The 18,745-nt window shown below is 38.3% G+C and overlaps 1 protein-coding gene across 2 annotated transcripts in view; it reads right to left on the reverse strand.

Moving 5' to 3' along the window:
* Positions 1-18,745, reverse strand: part of GLIS1 (GLIS family zinc finger 1) — a 172,833-nt gene that overhangs the window by 140,159 nt on the left and 13,929 nt on the right. Inside the window, exons 1-3 of one of the 2 annotated variants that reach the window (XM_089515192.1) lie at positions 16,098-16,122; positions 14,096-14,193; positions 8,239-9,337 (exon numbers count right to left, since the gene is read on the reverse strand). In XM_089515192.1, the coding sequence (XP_089371318.1) occupies positions 8,239-9,337; positions 14,096-14,175 (1,179 nt within the window). In that variant the 5' untranslated portion in view covers positions 14,176-14,193; positions 16,098-16,122. Of the gene's footprint in view, positions 1-8,238; positions 9,338-14,095; positions 14,194-16,097; positions 16,123-18,745 lie in introns of those variants that run through there. The other variant, XM_089515191.1, reaches the window with a different exon arrangement.

Below are 18,745 nucleotides of genomic sequence, written 5' to 3' on the forward strand. Positions count from 1 at the left end.
GGGGGTGCGGAAGCACCGTCCCTTCCTAACCCTAGTACGTATAGAATACGTACTATATGGCGGTTTGTATCCCGCCTAAAAGATTAATATTGTTTAGATCAGTTTGTCATCTCCCTCTAGCAGATTTCAGCATACACAGCATCAGTCTATGAATCATTCCTCAACCAAAAGCATGATCTACAAATAGCTTCCCTATCATGTAACTTGTTTTTAAGGGAATAGACTGGAGCCTTTTGAAATGCAAATGCTGTCTTTCTAGGTGGGCTTTTGCTATTATTGCTGTGTTTTAACTGTGTTTTGAGACGTTATGACAAATTTATTTTGTCATTTATTCTGTTTATTTCCTTAAATTTTACTGTAAGCCTCCCTAGATCTTATTTTTGGAAGAAAGGCAGGATGTCAGTCCAACAGACAAATAAACAACTTCTGAGTAAATATCTGTTCATATTTATTATTAAATTTATATCGCACATCCTCCCAAAACAAACAACAAAAAACGATTTGTTAAAAATATCACAAAGACACATCTGCAATAAATATCATCACAGTTCAAGTAACCATAGAGATAGACAAATGAAAATGTGCAGTGGCTTAGATGGCCATTAAAAACCCAAAAAGTCTAAGAAGATAAAAGGTGCTTTGACTGATGTCCACAAGACAACAAATGTAGAAGGCCCACTCACAAGTAATTAAAATAGGGGTGCAGCTAGACTTAAGCTTTAGATGATGACCTCAGTGGCTGGGTAGATAGGTAGAGGAAAGGCAGACTCATAGGCAAAATAATCCTACAGGTTTCTAATCCACATGGAGATTTAAAAGCAAACATCAGAAGTTAGACTTGAACATGGTAATGAAAAGCAAGCCACTTCAACTACTTCAACCCAAACAGTTTATGACCCCTTCCACATATTACCAGTTTGAAGCCTCAGATCTGTACTCTAAACTAAGTGCACTTGTCAAGAAATATAAGAAGGTAAACCCACGAAGAAGTGACTGAACACTCCAGGCAAGACATTGTCAGAACACAGATAGCATTGACCACACTATCACTGCCTGGAAGGGATTGCAGTTGGGGCACCAATCTCTGATGGATAAAAACACTCCAAGCCATTAATAGCCGGAAAGAACCGAAAGGAAGAAACCCTTAAAGTGAGAAAGAAAAAACCCTTAAAATGAACAAAATTTGGCTACCAGTCCTGAGGAATAGCAAAATGAGGACTCAGCAAATGCAAATGGGAAACCACTCAGAGTCAGGGGCTTTCCCAGCAGATAATGATCACCAATTAGCAGACACTAATCCTCTTTTGCATTAGCCTCTAGCCTGAGGCCTGCCAACAGCAACAGAACAATTTTTATTATTATTATTAACCTTTATTTATGAAGCGCTGTAAATTTACACAGCGCTGTACATGCAATCAATCCCTCGGGCTTACAATCTAAAAAGACATGACACAGAAGGAGAAGGGAGTGGTGGAGGGAAAGGGTAAGAGGTCCAGCAGTTCCTCTCTACCTCCGAGGCCTGGACCAAGGCAGATGGACTGGAGGGAGGGCTTGCAAATCATTCCTGCATTCCCAGGCTCACACAGTGTGTGTGTGTATGTGTGCGCACACACACACACACACACACCAACTTCTCCAGGAAAGCATTCTCTGAAGATGCCAGCCACAGATGCTGGCGAAACATCAGGAAGAAACTCTTCTAGAACATAGCCTGAAAAACCCACAAAAAACATTAATAGCCCTTTGCAATTGCCAAAGCTGACCCCATGGTGATTACTTTGCAAATGTGATCCCTTCAGGGCAAGGAGGCACATGTTTCAGCCTGCATGAGGGCTCCAGAAATGTGATGTGACCTCAGTGCTCCACTTACTGCTGTCATATCTCACCCAGTGGGCAATACTGCTTCTGTTTCACAAAAGGTCTAGTGACAAAATAGAAGTGGGATTTAACTCTGTCCCTTTGGAAGGGGAACACAGATAAATCTGTGGCCGCTAAAATGAGTACCCAGCTTGTTGGAGGCAATTAGCTTACAGTTGTAAACCACTTAGTTTGGTATGAAGCTGTATATAAATGAAGCTGTTTGTTTTTTTAAATCTGGGCCTCGCTGGGATTGATGGGAGCTGCAGTCCAACAATATTAGGACAGTCACAAGTTCTTCAACTCAATATTAAGGCAACCAAAATGAGGCCTGAAACCACTTGGAATGCATTCAGATAATCAGTCACATCCAGATTTTGTCTTTATACTTAATAATCTTAGCAAACACATCAGAACATACATTTAATGTTCCTTTACATGGGAACATTAGCTGTAATTAGCCTTGAACCAGGCAAAGAAGTGGCAGAAAAGCAGTTTTTCATCAATACAAATATTGCCACAGAATAGGATCAAGATAAACCTACATTCAGTCACATTGGTATCAAGCCTTTTGCCACATACATCTAGGGCAGAGGTTCTTAAACTGTGGGCCATGAACCCTCAGGATGATGCCCCCTAGGTCTGCTCCAGGCCTGAAGAAAGGCAAGTGGCAAGGAGAGAAGCAGCTGCCATTGCCATTGTTCCCGATGGAGGCAGTAGCCCAGTTAGGCACATCCAATGCATGAGAGCAGTGGGTAAAAGTGCAGGAGGTGGTGGTAGCAGCTCCTACCTGCCTGGGCAATGGCAGCCGCTGCTGCTGTTGCTACTAATACCACCATTGCTCCATGCCAGGGCCCAGGAGCACTGTCTAATGCTTGAGACATGATTCCTCTCATGTCACAGCTATCACTGAGAAGATAGAGGACATGAAGCTGCACAATGGCATCATCCTCATGGTGCTCCTGCTCAGCTGCATCTGCACACTCTTCTTGCTTTCCTAGTATGCTCTACTTTCTTGTTTTGGAGTAAATTAGATCCCTGTGAAAAAAACAAACACAAAACATCCCACTTGTTTCCCCAGATGAGATCCACCATGTTGCCTTCCCTGTAGAACCTGTGGCCTTCCTGATGTTGTTGGACTCCAACAACTCTAGTCAATGTAGTTGTAGAAAGTAGCAATTGACTTTCTCCCCCTCCACACACCTTTTTCTCTGTTCCTTTTTTCCAATTTTAGATTTCCACAGTCAGATTGGTCTCTCTGAAACAGGCACTTTTGTTTCTCCCCACCCTGGTTTCAGTGCTTGGCAGTCCATACTATTGTTAATAGTTCCCTAACATTTTAGGGTTTTTAAATCTTGAGTTAAGCTATTTAACTGCTGATCTAGGGCAGGGGTAGGCAACCTGCGGCCCGGCGAGGCCTTGGGACCGGCCCCAGCCCAGTCCTGCCGCCGATTGCCGCCGGGGCCTTTGGCGTCTCGCGCGAGGGGCATGGTGGGGCAATTGTCTATAGAAGCCTCAGAAACATGCATTTATCTTAACATTTTTTAAAAAATCAGCAAATTTTTTCGTGTGTCCTCCATTTTTTATTTAAAAAGTGCCCTCCATTTGAAAATTTTGTCCTACATTTGTCCCAGTTTATTTATTTAATTAATTTTTTTTAAAAAAAAATTAATTATTTATTTTCTGGCTTCGGCCCCCCCAGTTGTCTGAGGGACAGCAACCCGGCCCCCGGCTCAAAAGGGTTGCCTACCCCTGATCTAGGGCATCAACAGGAGTGTCAGCCTTACAATTCAAAAACATATCAAATTCCATCTTTGGTAAAGACAATATAACCATCAACTTGCTGATTCATTTAAGTTCTGCTCTTTGGTAGGCTGACTGGATTCAAGGAAGCTCCTATACTAGGATAATTTTAAAAGGGCCTTACAGAACCGTCCAACAGGAGTCATGTTTTTACACTGTTTTACTAAGAAATTAGATATTGATCCATCACAAATTAGTAACTTATCTACCATTGTGAATTAATTATGTAGATAGCCAGATATAAATGAATAAAAATCCACTGGTTAACCAAATGGCGTTCTTTTTACAACACCATTATTTTCATTCAGTGACTTGGAGTTGAAGGCTGCATTTAAAAACAAAAACAAAAACAAAAACAAACACTGTTAACTATGGCACCAGCACTGTAATTTTATTTAAGCACATAACACAGAAGATAAAGGTGGGTATCTGAACATTCAGATTAAGATGACGCACACTGATGGAGAAGAAAACTCCCCCACTTTCTGGCTGAAATAACACATTCACATTTGCAAGCAGGATCTTAAATATTATTGAACAATACTGAGATCACTATTCATTATTACTCAAAATGACAGTGGGACAAAAAGATAATATGAGAAATCCTCTTGTTTTGTTTTTATTTTCTAAATAGAAAACATTTAAGCTAGCTAATTTTTGCTCTCAGACAATCAAAATTCCAATTGTCTGGGACATCAAATCTAAAAAAGCATGAAATTAATCTTCAAAAGTTCAGATCTTAGAGACATTGCATCATTATTTTTGTTGGATATATTTTTGATCATAATGCAGATGAGCACCAAATTTAATAAAACTAAAATAACAAAAGTTAAGTATGAAACATAACAGGATATTGCAAAGAGATTAGGTAGTTTCCTCAGACTACTTACATAGCCCAAAGTATAAAGAGAGCAAGACCAGAAACAAAACAAAACAAAAGGCAAACCCACACAAATGAAAAGACATGATGTAGAGAAGGAATCAATTAATTAGAATATTTAAGAGAAAATAAAAACAGTACTCATACAGATTTTGGCACCAAAACACAAGAGGGGACCCAAAAATATCAGTAATTCTTTTACAGCCGATAGAATTCTGCTTTTCTACTGTCTGTTGCTGAGAAGGGAAGCATACTGGCTAAATTTAAACCAGCTGTAATGATGAGTGTTACAGTTGGACTGAAGGGAAGCTTACCTCATGAAAGTATACTGTGGAAACTGCTGTTGGAAAGATAATAAAAGGATTAACTGCCATTTTAGTGGACCATTTACTTTTCAATCAAAATGTCTCATGTACTTCCTGTTCTCAAGTAGCTTGAATTCCAAAATTCCTTTGTCTATTACACTACATAGTAGCAAAGCCTGTCATAAGAAATTAATAATTTTACATGGACAGGAGCTTTTATGCATATGGACAGGGAACTACTTGTTGCCAGTCTGCCTTGAACACGCTCAATGCATATTTAGCCAACAAAGTGTTACTGAACAGACTGGAAAGATACCCAGGCTCAAAAAAAGCAAAAAATGTGCTTTGGAAGGGTACTGGAAGCAACAGGAGAAGAAATCTCTTACTGGTGGGGTGGGAGTGAAAGGGCTGCAAAACGCCAGATGGGTTGTTGAGTCTTACTGATCCAAGCTTTTTAAACACATACACACCAACCTCTGCAAAATATTTTTAAATGGACATAAGTGTGCAAAATAATTTAAAGTCATACGGTACAACACACACACAATATATATACATATGTAGTACAGTAATAATATTTTACTCTATAAATAAATAGATTCCTAGTTGATACTCATTTCAAGAAAGCAAGTTCAGAGCTTAAAAATTTGATTTTGTATAATTCTGTAACTAATGCTGAAAGAAAGATGCTATTAACAGCCCAGAGTGATAGCTTACTTAAGTGGTGACCTCAGGATCTTAAAAATGCTTTGCTTTTTTCAAATATTTAACTCCCACTTTTCTTTTCTAAACAAATGATCTTACCACAAACTCTTCCACAGTCAGCACAAAACTGTACACTCGCTTTTGTAATGGCAGGTCCCCAGTTATTATTGGAATAGAAAGCATACTCAAAATACTGAACTGAAATTATTCATTATTCAATACAGATTAACACAATGACTTAACGATAATAATCTCAAAGCATTCCTTAACATAAATTACGAGAACTGGTTTGTGTGAAACATCTGACAGCAAAGGTAACATTAGAAAACTGCCATACAAAAGCTGTCAAAGGCACAGTTCAAAGAATATGTGGAGAGTATTTCTTGCTGTTGCTAGATTTCTGTATCACATCTTTCATCAGTATAAAAAAACCCTAACCAAGCCTCTTCAGTTGGAAAATAAGCTTTTAAATAGGAAGAGAAAAGGAGGAAAATAACCTTTTTAAAATGAGTCTACAATATTATACATCCTAACTTGTCAGGTTACTCCAGATATTTTAACAGTTTTGAATTTCTAACACAAATAATAAATTGTCTTTTTTAAAAAACACAAATAAACTGAATGTTTATTAAATGGTTAGACCTTTTCTAACTCTATACAATTATTGGTGCTATTTAATATATTAATTAGGTATTATTTTTGCAATTAACAACTCTCTAAATCTTTTCTGTTCACATATCTGGAAAGCAATATGATTTATAAGGAAAACTGTGTGTTTTATTTTATTGTTACTGTTTTATTCCTGGCCACAAACATTATTCACCAAGGAAAGCTCAGTGGAAATATTATTCACCAAGGAAAACTAAGCGGAAATATTTGCACATCAAATTACTAGGGTTAAAGGATTGTTAAGAATATGTACCTGCTGTCTTCATATTTCACAATATGAGGTAACAAACCCAGAAAGAGTGCCTATGATAAGGAAGCAAAAAAACAAACCCACAGATTATATATATATATATATATATATGTGTGTGTGTGTGTGTGTGTGTGTGTGTGTGTGTGTACAGAGGAAAGCAGATCCAGAATGATAATTCTTACTGCTGTATATTGGCTTACTAGTGGATACCCATCAATACAATGGCACTTTCTGCTGCTGCCCATTCCCCTATAGAACTACGCAATACCTAAAAACCTGCCCCAGAAAGTTCCCCAGCCTTTTCAAAGAAGCTTTGAAGATGCACAATGTACTGAAGAGGAGAGGATGAATTTCCCCCTTCCCAGTTCCACTGAAGGCACCAGTTTTGTTAGCTGAATGACGTCACCAAGTTCTGCCTGCTATTTTACTTCTTCATATAATCCTTTCACACCTGGGTACACCAGAAATAGAGGTAAGACTGTGATGTCACAGGAACATATTGTATATTGTCTTAATGAAGTATAAGCAGACCTACAGGATTTCTTATCCCAAGATTCTGTTCAATAGGCACTGGACCAACAGTGCTACCTTACTTGCTGTAAGGTTACCATATGTCCCTTGGGTTTAAAATATTCAGAGAGTATGCCTCTAACTTCTGAAGCCACAATATGTAGTTAGTGTTCCTTTTTGCAGAATGCATGTTGAGTGTACTCTAGTGAATACACACCATAATCTCTGAAGAGCTCTGTCTTGCTGACGTTTTGATGAGGCAACCCAATCTACTGGTGTGGTTATTCCTTTGTAAGCAATACTTTTGGGGTTGCAAACAAAAGTTTCATATTTCACAGCTGGGTTTGGAAGCTCTGACCAATCTTGCCTCGTTGTTATCTATTCTATTCGGGTTTCATATTATGGATGCTTTCAGCATGTGGAAAGCCAACTGCTAGTCATTAGCTTTTATTTTAATTGCCCACATTACTGTGATAATACAAAGAGACAATATTGCTCCTGAAATGTCTTCTTTGGGAGTATTATGTACCTGAAACTGCTTGATCTGAAAAGAAAAATTTCATTGGTCACCTCAAAATTCTTGATGCATCTGTTTTTTTTAACATAAAATGAAATCCACCCTCAAAGTTATATTACATGCTCAATTTTAATTGTTAATAACTCTAGGATTCTCTTCTTTTTCTGTAACCTATCATTTCAAAGGCTTTTCCTCTGTTGGGATACTGTTCAAAAAGCAGAACGAAAAGAATTTTCATTAAACGTGTTTCATGTTTCTTGATTTAAAATGTTGCCTGAGGCACAATACCCCCTCCCCATTTTACATCAGATTGCTGCAGGTTACTTTGATCATCATATTAATGTTTCAGGGGCTACTTCAAAAATAAACCACTGCATTAAATGTTAAGCTTTTTGATGAGGACAACAAAACATGATTCATTGACATTACCTTTATAACTCAGGAACTTCCTCTCAGAAATAACATTATTCATTCCATCCCTCTCCCAACAATTCTCCCTCAGACGCATCACAGACCAACAATATAATGTACTGGATGTATACCCAAAGAGAATAAAGAGTGCAAATAATTCAGTGTATGTTTCCAGGTCAGTTCTATTTAGAAATATAACACAATACATTAATAGGAAAACAGAATAACAGATCTGAAGAATATCTTTTAAAAGGAAATATTTTTTTTAAAGAAGGGGAAAGTGTACAGACCTAAGCATATTTCTAATCAAATAAATACACTCCATACTTACCATACACTTGTTTGGTTTTTCGCCAGAATGAACTCTCATATGGATCAACAGTTTATAACGGGCATTGAAAGGCTTATATCGACGAACACAACCAGTCCAGAAGCAAGTGAAGTCCTCTCCTTTTCGTTGATCAATATGTGTCTTTTCTATGTGCCGGACCAGTTCATCTTGTTGATCATAGGCAGCGCTACAGTCAATCCACCGACAGGCCTGTTTTCCATTGTTGGTCTCTTGTTCATCTCTCTCGCTCATTTGAAGAGACTTTGGAGACATAGGATGTAAATGGGAGAGTGTCCCTTGACTTTGGCTTCGCTGCTGGTGTAAATGATAAGGTGGTGGCAGCTCTTGGTGATGCTGAAAAGTATCTGAGGCAGAAGAATATTCATCAAGTGGTTCTTGCTTTAAAAAATTCAACTTCTGGTTGCTAAGTGAAGTCTCTTGCTGAGGAACACTAGCACTGTTCATGATAAGACAGAGGCTTGCATTTTCTCCCAAATGCTGCATTGGCGGATGATCGCGGTCCGATCGAATGATTTCAGAGGGAACAGGTACAAGGCATACAGAAGGTGAAGGAAGATGGCAGTGGTTGCCAGGTTGAGAGCGAGACTGGGGGCGAGAGGGTTTTTGTGCACTGTGGAGAGTGATCTCTCCAGGAGAAGAAGAAATGCCAGTTGAATTAGTTCGCAGTCCATTCACGCAGGTAACCAGTGACGTCTGTGATGCGTGGATGATAGTTGTAATATCAATCCCATCAGCAGAAGACGGCAGCATGGAGAGGCATCTCTTTTTCAGGTTGCTTGTCTGGTGCCTGCTCGAATGCTGAGGGCTGCTGAGTGACACTGAGCTCAGGGAGGAGCAATGTTCATTATTAAACAAGTATGATGAAAGTGAATTTGTAAAGCCATTGTTCATTAGGTCTATTTCAGGATGGAGGTTGCCCGGGCCTCTCAGTTCCATTCCTTCAGTAATACCTCTGTATGCGGAAACCTCAGAAAGGCGTTTATAACTGCTTGGGTACTCTTGTTTTATATGCTGAGTAGTGTGGCTTCCATTCATGCATGGAGTGGTAGGGTCTGCAGAGTCTTGAAAGGAAGGAGGCCTGTAACACAGTTTCATTCATCATCACTAAATGGAAAGGCACTGTACAATTTTCATGCAAGATGCTATTTTTACTAAGATCCTTTGTTAGACATTATTTTAATTCATGTAGACATTCTCTTCTTGTCTTTCATAATAAAAACATTTCAAAAAAGGCTTTTTCTGCTATACTAGTTTTATTCACACAGCTGTTTTCAAAATGACATTGTTGTTGTTTTGCCTTCAAGCTGTTTTACCTTCTGACTTATTGGCGACCCCAAGAAAAATCTATCATAGGGTTTTCTTGGGAAGATTTCTTCAGAGAAGGTTTATCATTGCCTTCCTCTGAAGCTGAGAGAATGTGACTTGCCCAATGTCACCCAGTGATTTATATAGTCAAGTGGGGATTTGAACCCTGGTCTCCCAGAGTCCAAGTCCAACACCCAACTCACTACTCTACACTGGTTCTCAAAATGGCATGCCCCATTTCAATGTCTCTGTGGCTTACATGGGAAATACTGTAAAAGCAAATTATAACTTATTAGCAATATCCACATTTTTCAAATTCTACACAGTGTAACAAAATTACATGAATTAAGAACTCTTGGAATGATACTAATATGTCTGGGGGGAAAGCAGACTATACTTACAAGTTATTTAGAGCTATATTTATTTCCCATTTGAAAATAATATGATAATGCTTAACATGACCATTTTTTATCTGACCAGCCTGTTCAATATCTACCTGCAGAAAATATACAGTATACTGCAGAGCATTCAAACATGGCATTCTTCAAGCTAATGTGACATCGTACGCATGTTCTACCAACTCAAGACTCTGCTACCTCATTCTCCTTCATAAGTAAAAGAACTACAGGATAAAATTCAGTTACATATTTTAGATGCATGAGAATAGAAGAAAGACAAACATGAGCCTTCAAGTCCAAGATGGCTAACAAATCTGATACCAAGGGTATTTATTCAAATTCTCCCTCCACACATCAGTTGATACACAGACACAAAAATCCCTAATTAACCCCAACAGACACACATGTAAAGACACACCTACAGACTTCAAATAAGGAATGAACTGAGTTCTACACATGGCTAAAAAGCACAGAAATTAGGAAAATGGCTGAAACTTTTGAGAATGTAAATTGAAAAGAACTCTCTCAGGCATCTTCCATACATATGTGTATTACATTTTTGCACAATACTGAAAAAGATATAGTACATATCAGTAGCATGGGATAGTATACACTTATTTTAAAGATATTTCTACCTCAGCTGCATGCCACCTTTCTAAGGAATGTTATTTATTCTAAAATGCCAAAATGTTGCCTTCTCATAAAATCACACTGGTCTCAGATGCAGGTCTGGAAAGATTTTGCCCTCTCTTTGTGGTAGGTTTACATTTCAATATCTTATGAATCATTAGAGATAGTTTTAGCATTTTCATTCCCACTGGAAACTTTCTTTTTTTCCCACTGAATCTCCACATTCAAACCTTTCATCTCTAGAATGAAGACTTGTAAAAAGTTATATTTCAAATAATGTTTAGTACTCGCTATAATTTATTATTTATAATATATTAATCCTTTACACTTCATCTGATAGTAACCAACACACCTGGCTTTTACAGGTGGAACAGTAAATACACATTTATTAACACATCTTAAAAGCTTGTCTATAAAATATGAGGCATACCAGTAAAATGAAGAATGATGTAGTATAAAATCTTTTCCTGACAAGCATTTGGAACAACCAACACAGGTTAACTCATGGCTTTACAATGCATTTTAAATTCCAACCCAACTTTTTCACAGTATTTAAATCTGTTACTAGATTTTTAAAATTGCCTCATTTCTGAATAAAGCTTTTTAAGTTAGTGGTGGGTAAGCAGCAGCCCTTTAAGTTCTTCACAGCTCTCACATTCATCTGGAAACAGCAATATTCAAGCCCTAAAACATCAGGGATGCAAACAGCTTGGGCCTCAAATTTTAATGGCCTCCAAAATCAGGGCTGCAAACAGAAATGGGCCATGCACAAAAAGGTAGCCAAGGTAGTCCTATTTAATTAATTAACGTTTATAAATAAGCAGCTCTTCCTGGGATACATTTTTCAACCCACAGCTTCAGAATAAAGCCTAGTCTTACTATATCAAACTTGGATATTATATGAATATTTTCATATATCAGATTGAGATACTACATGTACTATATACATCATGAGTCTGAGTAAGGACTTCCATTGTCAAATTGAAGCCTCCAAGACCTGTTATGTGGATAGTAATGACAATTCCATTTTGGCGATGTATACAAACCTCTATTCTAGGTAATAGAGCTGGGGTTGTGTGTGTGTGTGTGTGTGTGTGTGTGTGTGTGGTATATTAATAGCTGTTAACCCAATTGGAATTGATCAAATTGCATTTCATTTATGCTATCTGGTTTGTAATCATTAAAACCATGAACATGGCTGAACTCTCAATGACTCCAACTGAATACCAATTCAAACTGGTGGTAAGGCCTTTCCAGAGGCACAGCTGTCTTTGAGCAAAATGATGGCATCATGAACTGGGCACTTTTGGCAATGTCCTCTATCATAGATACAAAACTCAGCAGCAATGGTTAAACTGGTATTTTTGCTATCACAGTAGCATCTGAGGCTCCAGATATTAGAATTTAGTAACTTTTTTACTGCCTTCAGCGCATTCCTAGAAGACAAAGTTGAATACAACCCATGGCCAATATATGGAGCACAAATGAACCTACTGGCATTTGATGGATCTCCAGAAAATTAGCCTGGTGATAACAAAGTAGTTACTATTTGAATTGCAAAATGAAATGGGGCTGGATGGATTGGATTCACACAAAAATGAATGGTTAAACAATCTATTTCTCCATAAGACTGAGAAATGTTGGTTTCTAATAATTCTACCACAAATATAACTTGTAATCAATTGTTTTGAAGCAATACATTCTGGATACATTTAGTATGATTTTGTCTGCATTTTATTTAGGATGCTTCTTTTCTTTTAGATAAAAATCTACACACCAACACAAGTACACACACAAGTAAAAAATGTACACACTACTAATGTAGTGTGTACAACTTAAACACCTATGGTCCAAGGCAATAGAGATGAGGATGGTGAGCAGATACCCTCTTAATACAATACCATTGTACAGTGCACCCATGTCATACGAGGGCACACTATACGCGGATTTGAGCATACACTCAAAACTGTATAGAGCTGCGTAGGAGCGCACGGAGCGGCGCGTCCCATTGGAATGAATGGGGAGTGCGCCCGTGGCGCGTATGTGCCGCCATGTCGCCGCATGCATCTTGGATCCACGGCCTTGGAAATCCTCAGCAGGGCGACCTCCACTATTTTTAATGGAGCGTGCCCCCGGGCACAAGGCCTATTCAAGCCTATGGGGCTTGAATATGCACGAACCTCTGTTTTCGCGGAGGGATCCGGAACAGATCCCTCGCAAAATTAGAGGGCCAACTGTATATATGTATATTTAATGGTATTGTATTACACACACACACACAACTGAAGTTCCTAGATTAAAACATGATTAAATGAGTGTCTTCTGCTACATCATCTTTAGAGCACACATTTCCTGCTGCTTCTGCAAATGTATCCAACAACAGAATGATCTCTGAACCCAATAATGGATAATCTGAAAAACAGCCAATATTAGCTGTTTAAAGGGGCCAATTGCAGTGAAGAAACTATTCAGATTTCTACAGAAGAACATACGTATTGCATTTATCTGTTTTGAATAGTGGAAAATGTGCTGTACAATTCTGAAAGCCTTCAGATAAGATACTGGAGTGAGTGAAAACTAATGGCTCTCTTTGGAATACAGCTCTCAAACAGGTTAAGAAGAAAAGGAAGAGGACAACGTTTTTAATATAATAGGGGAAAACAGGTTATTTTATTTGTAACAGCCAATTATCTAGGACATTCTTCTTGCTGATGGGAAAGATAACACAAGATTTATTAGTGGTGCCATTGTGGTGGTTGTTGTCTGCCTTCGAGTCATTTCCAACATTTGGCAACCCTAAGGAGAATTTATCACAGTGTTTTCTTGGCAAGATTTGTTCAGAGGGGGAGCTTTTGCCTTCCTATGCAGCTGCGAGAGTGTGACTTGCGTTTCCATGGCTAAGCAGGCATTCAAACCCTGAACTGCAGCATCCTAGTCCAATGTCCAAACCACTACACCACACCACACTAGCTCCTATCTTTGTAATTACAATTCCAGAAATTAAAGATAAATGACAAATTCTGTGGCTCAAACAAGCAGGATACTCTATAATCGTAGTTCTTCTTTCTCCATTGCCTAATAGTCACACAGTTCTTGGTGGAATATAACTGTAATGGAAGTTAAGCATAACAGGCATCACATGCTCAAAAACATCTGAAGGAGGACATTGTCTTTATTTGGTTTGCAAAGAATTTGCACTATGAACTTTTTAATAGTGTTACAAAGAAAAAGTCTTGGTATGAAAACAAGTACAGACTTAGAAATGGCTTTTGACCAGGGCTGGCACAAGTCATTTTGCAGCTTGAGACAAGAGTCCCCACTCACCCAAGTAATAATAACAAAAGCTAGCCAAGTAACTTTGGCACATGAAGCATAAAATGCCTACAGAAAACAAAAACAAAAAAACCTTCCTCCCACCCTTAGTAATTAAAAATACATAATAACTACAGAAAATAACCAACAATTTGTTGCCTTTCCATGACATTCAAAATCTGCTAATATACCTAATGATAAATCCATCCAACTGTACTTTCGACTGATGACTAAATATAGGATGCTCATGCTGCATGCTGAACTGGCACATATTTGCAAATTCTGCAGTCTGAAATATCAAATTAAGAAACAAGGAAAGCCAAATTTTCAGTACAAATTATTGGAAAAAGTACATGTGATGGAAGCTGATTCATGAAGGAAGCTGATCCAGGACTAAATCAGATATGTAAAGCAGTATTTGCTAAGGAATACTGAAAGTTTCCCTAATATTTAATCTTGCACTCAGCAACATAATTGTTTTCCTCTCATTGTCAGAGAATGGCATTTAACATGGATCTCTATATTATCTTTCTTTCTTACTCTACACTAGGATGGGCATTTGTAGCAGGGTTGGAGGCTACTTTTTCCTGCCAGGGGGCTTTACTTCCTGATCTTCAGCATGAAAACAGTCCAAAATCTATCTTCAAAGTGACCAGACACCAAATTCTGTTTTTAATGTGTGTGTGTTTTTTTGTGCTGATTTTGGCCTGATTTTCAGAGTTTTAATGGTATGAGGTAGTGAGGATGAATATTCTGGGAAGCATTATGGTTGTTTGAGTGTTTATCTTTGATCCAGAAAAAAATTAAAGGACTTTAAAAAATTTAGAACTCAAAATTTTAGAATTATTTTTTTAACTTTTAATGGATTTTTAAAATCTTCTTGAAAAAGAAGATTTGGGGTTGCATGCAGCCTGCAGACCATACTTTCCCCACCCTGGCTGCAGATAGCACCAATTTGAATGAGAACAAACATGCACAGCCAGCAGAAATTAACCTTTATCCTTGGGGAGAGTTAAATTAAAAAAAAAAAAAAGACAGTGGCAGTTTTCAACCAGAAGTGGGAATCATGCCACCCCTGAGGCTGACTGCAACTCCCAGCATTCCTAATAACTGATTATGGTTCCTGATGAGGACATAGGAAGTGCAGTTCAGCAACATCTGGAAGTTCTTATGATTTCCATCCCTAGTTTAAATCAACCCCACCTGCACATGTAAGACAAATATGGATTTGAGTTATGCATGCTTCTTCTAGCATATGAAACTTGCATACAAATGGACCAGAAACTTGACTGGGGTGGATGGGACAGGGACGTAGCCAAGGGGGGGGGGGTCTTGGGGTCCAGACCCCCCCCCCTTCGATTAGAAAAATGAATGGTGTGTGCTGCTGCGCTGCTGCAGCACCCAAGCCCCATTATAATGGTGGCACTTGGTCTGGACCCCCCCCCTTTCCTAAAATCCTAGCTATGTCCCTGGATGGGAAGAGCTATTGTTATACATGGAAAAGTGACAAGCAAAATACAGTTTCAGCATTGTCCTGCCACTACATAGGTCTAGGCTCAAACTTGCCCAAAGTCACCATTTGGCTGCAGCTTTTTAAAAAAAATTAAATATTTTAATTACATTTTATGAATAGCATAACATCAATATTAAGCAATTTTTTAAAAAGCCACACATTAAACCTTTCCAAAACCAAAAATTAATTAATAGAAGATTAAACAAACAACAAACACATTACATGAGAGTCACATCTATTAAATATCAATAAAGTTCATTCACATTAAGCATTTATGACGTCAGCATTATCATCTAAATATGTCGTTCCACGGCTTTGATGTTTTTTCTGGGCCTTTTGATTACTAATAACATCAATAAATCCATGTAAGTTTGCAAAGAATGACTCTTTTGCATTGAAATACAAGAGTCTGCCATGGTAACATATTGTTACATTCTATAATAGTGCTTATATTCTGCATTTTCTCCACAACTAGGGTCCTAGGCAGCTTACAGACTTAATTCGAAATCAGGTACAAATAAAAACCCCACCTAGGGTGTTTCCATAGCTAAACAGGGAATCTAGCCTGGATCTCCAGAGCCATCTCAGACCACAACACCACACTAACTCTCTGGGAACTGAACACAAAATGAGCAACTACACTAAGCTACTATAATACAAAAATATTTAACCGCTCCTACCTGCCTTCAGTAGATTTTGATCTAGTTGAGACAGGCTGAAATGAAGGAGGCAGATTAAACAGTCAGATGTTTGCAAGGCAAATCTGTGGGTAGAGCCTTGAAAATACCCAAAAGAAAGTGAGAGGACATCACAGGGAGACACTCTTGATGAACATCCAGAAACATAAAATTCTGGGGTGCCTGAACAAGTGAGTGAGCAAAACACTGATATCTCGCCTATGTTCTTCCAGTTACTGAGAAAATTATAAAACCTGCAGACCTTAGGCCAAGCTTTAGGAATAAAGGGAATTACCTCAGTCACCTGCTGCTTTATATCACAATAGTGTCTCTCTCATATTCTGTGGCATTTAATCCTGTGTTGTTCTGGGAATCTTCCCTGAGACAAAGTTGTAAGGAGTTCATATTTCGTAAGAGAGTACTATGATCCCCTGTATAGAGGCATCTGTCATTTCCTCATTATGGATTTTTCAAACAGCTCCTGAAAAGATCTAAGCAGGGTCTTCTCTTCCTTCTTTTGTGTGCTCCAACCCCAATTATCTTTGCATCATAATTGTCTTCAGTGACAGAATAAAACCAGCTTGTTAGCAGTAAGCACCATGTGGATTCATAATAAGGTCAAGATGGAGTTAACAAACATATATAATAAAATCAAAACAGCAAAATTTCCATGACTGAGCTAGAGTTCTTGTTTCTACAATGCTGTGTTGATGGAAATTTGGATTGGATGATTCAATTTAGACAAAGAATATTTATTAATAAAAATATCTCAAATAAAAGCTACAAAGCTGAAGGGATCTTTTTTTTCTGTTCAGATTTTCTAAAAAAAACCAAAATTGTTTCACTGCTTTGCAAAAAAAGCAGATTGTTGACAAGCAAACCCTTCCTCCAATGGAACAGTAAGGGAACAATTTCTCACCCCTTCCTCCCTCTGATGATTACTCAAAATCTGTTCCAGAGTTGAGGAATCTCCCACAGGTATGTGGGGTGAAGGGCTGCAAAAGTGAGGAGAAAACTGAAGAGAGAGAATGTAAGTCCACTTACCTAATATTTCATTTCAGCCAGTGTAATTACTTTCCTGAATGGCAGGGGTTCTAGATGGCCCTCGTGGTCCCTTCCAAGTCTATGATTCTATTGTGAAGCAGACAACTAAATCCAGTGTTGATCCTATTTAGAGCAGAGCCACTGAGATGAACCGAAGTCAAGAGAGCCAGTGTGGTGTTGTGCAATGCTGGATTCAGGGGATTTGGCCGCTTGGCCATGGAGGCCAGTTGGGTGACCTTGAGTGAGTCACATGCTCTCAGCCCCAGAAAACCCCATGATATGGTTGCCTTTGGTTTACCATAAGACAGAAACTACTTGAACTCAAACAGCAACAACAACAGGTCACAACTAACTTTAGCCCTGTTGATTACAATAGCTCTACAAAAGTAGGACTTTGGGTTTAGACAATACTTTTAACTTGTGGCAAGTTATTGCATTTGGGCAATTTCCACAGGAAAGAAGAAACCCTTAAAGTGAACAAAGTCTTGAAAAATAGCAAAATCAAGGCCCAGCAAATACAAATGAAAACCACCCAGGGTGAGGGGGATTCCCAGCAGACAATGGATCATTAAGTTAATGGACACTCTGTAGGCCTTGCCATTTAACAAGAGAACGATATTAACATTCAAATCACCTCCTCTCTACCAACAGTATATATACCCCACTCTCTTCCATGCAAGCATTCTCTGAAGATGCCAGCCACAGCTGCTGGAGAAAGGTCAGGAATAAACTCTTCTAGAACATAGTCTAAAATACCCACAAAAAATATGGATGTTGGCCATGAAAGTCTTTGACTTCGCAATATTTTACTGAAATCAATTGCCTTCCTAAGCAGATGTGAATTGTTTAATTAACTTGCCAAGATCACTCTGTCCTTAAAAGATTCGCCATAACTGGTATATACTGTATATACCCCATTCTCTTCCATGCCAGCATTCTCTGAAGAGGCCAGTCACAGCTGCTGGCAAAACATCAGGAATAAACTTTTCTAGAACACAGCCTCATAGCCCTAAAAATCCACAAAAAACTATCAGTAAAATATTATTTTTGGAATAAATTAAACACTGAACTTTAAACATTTCTACAATTAATAAAGACAAACAAAGAAATAGAAATCTACTGATAATACAACAGAAGTAAAGCATATGTATAAAAAAAAATTAAAGAGATGCAGTAGCCAAATATTATCTTGTTATTTCCTTTTGGAATGCCAAGATTACCTACTCCTGGCTGAGATTTAAAGCCAGATGAAGAAGTTTTTTCATATGACTATTTTTAAATGAGGTTTCCATCTCTCCCCAATCACTAAGTAAGACTACTAGTTTTGCTTTAATGTGCTTTTTCAACTGTTGCTTCCGACCATTAATGTACAGTTGACCTCCCCCCCAAAATATCCATGGATTCTTTATCCATGGATTCAACAATCCATGACTTGAAAATATTTTTTAAATATATAAACTCCCAAAGGGAAACCTTGATTTTGGCATTTAAAAGGGGGGGGGGGCATTTTACTACACCATTGTATTTAATGAGACAAGCTTCCATGGATTTTGGTATCCATGGCAAATACTGGAACCAAACTCCAGCCAAGGGCCCACTGCATCCTG

This window comes from Sceloporus occidentalis, unplaced genomic scaffold, assembly GCF_023333645.1.
Source record: "Sceloporus occidentalis isolate IW3139 unplaced genomic scaffold, rSceOcc1.0.p SCAF_3, whole genome shotgun sequence".
Lineage (NCBI taxonomy): Eukaryota > Metazoa > Chordata > Lepidosauria > Squamata > Phrynosomatidae > Sceloporus > Sceloporus occidentalis.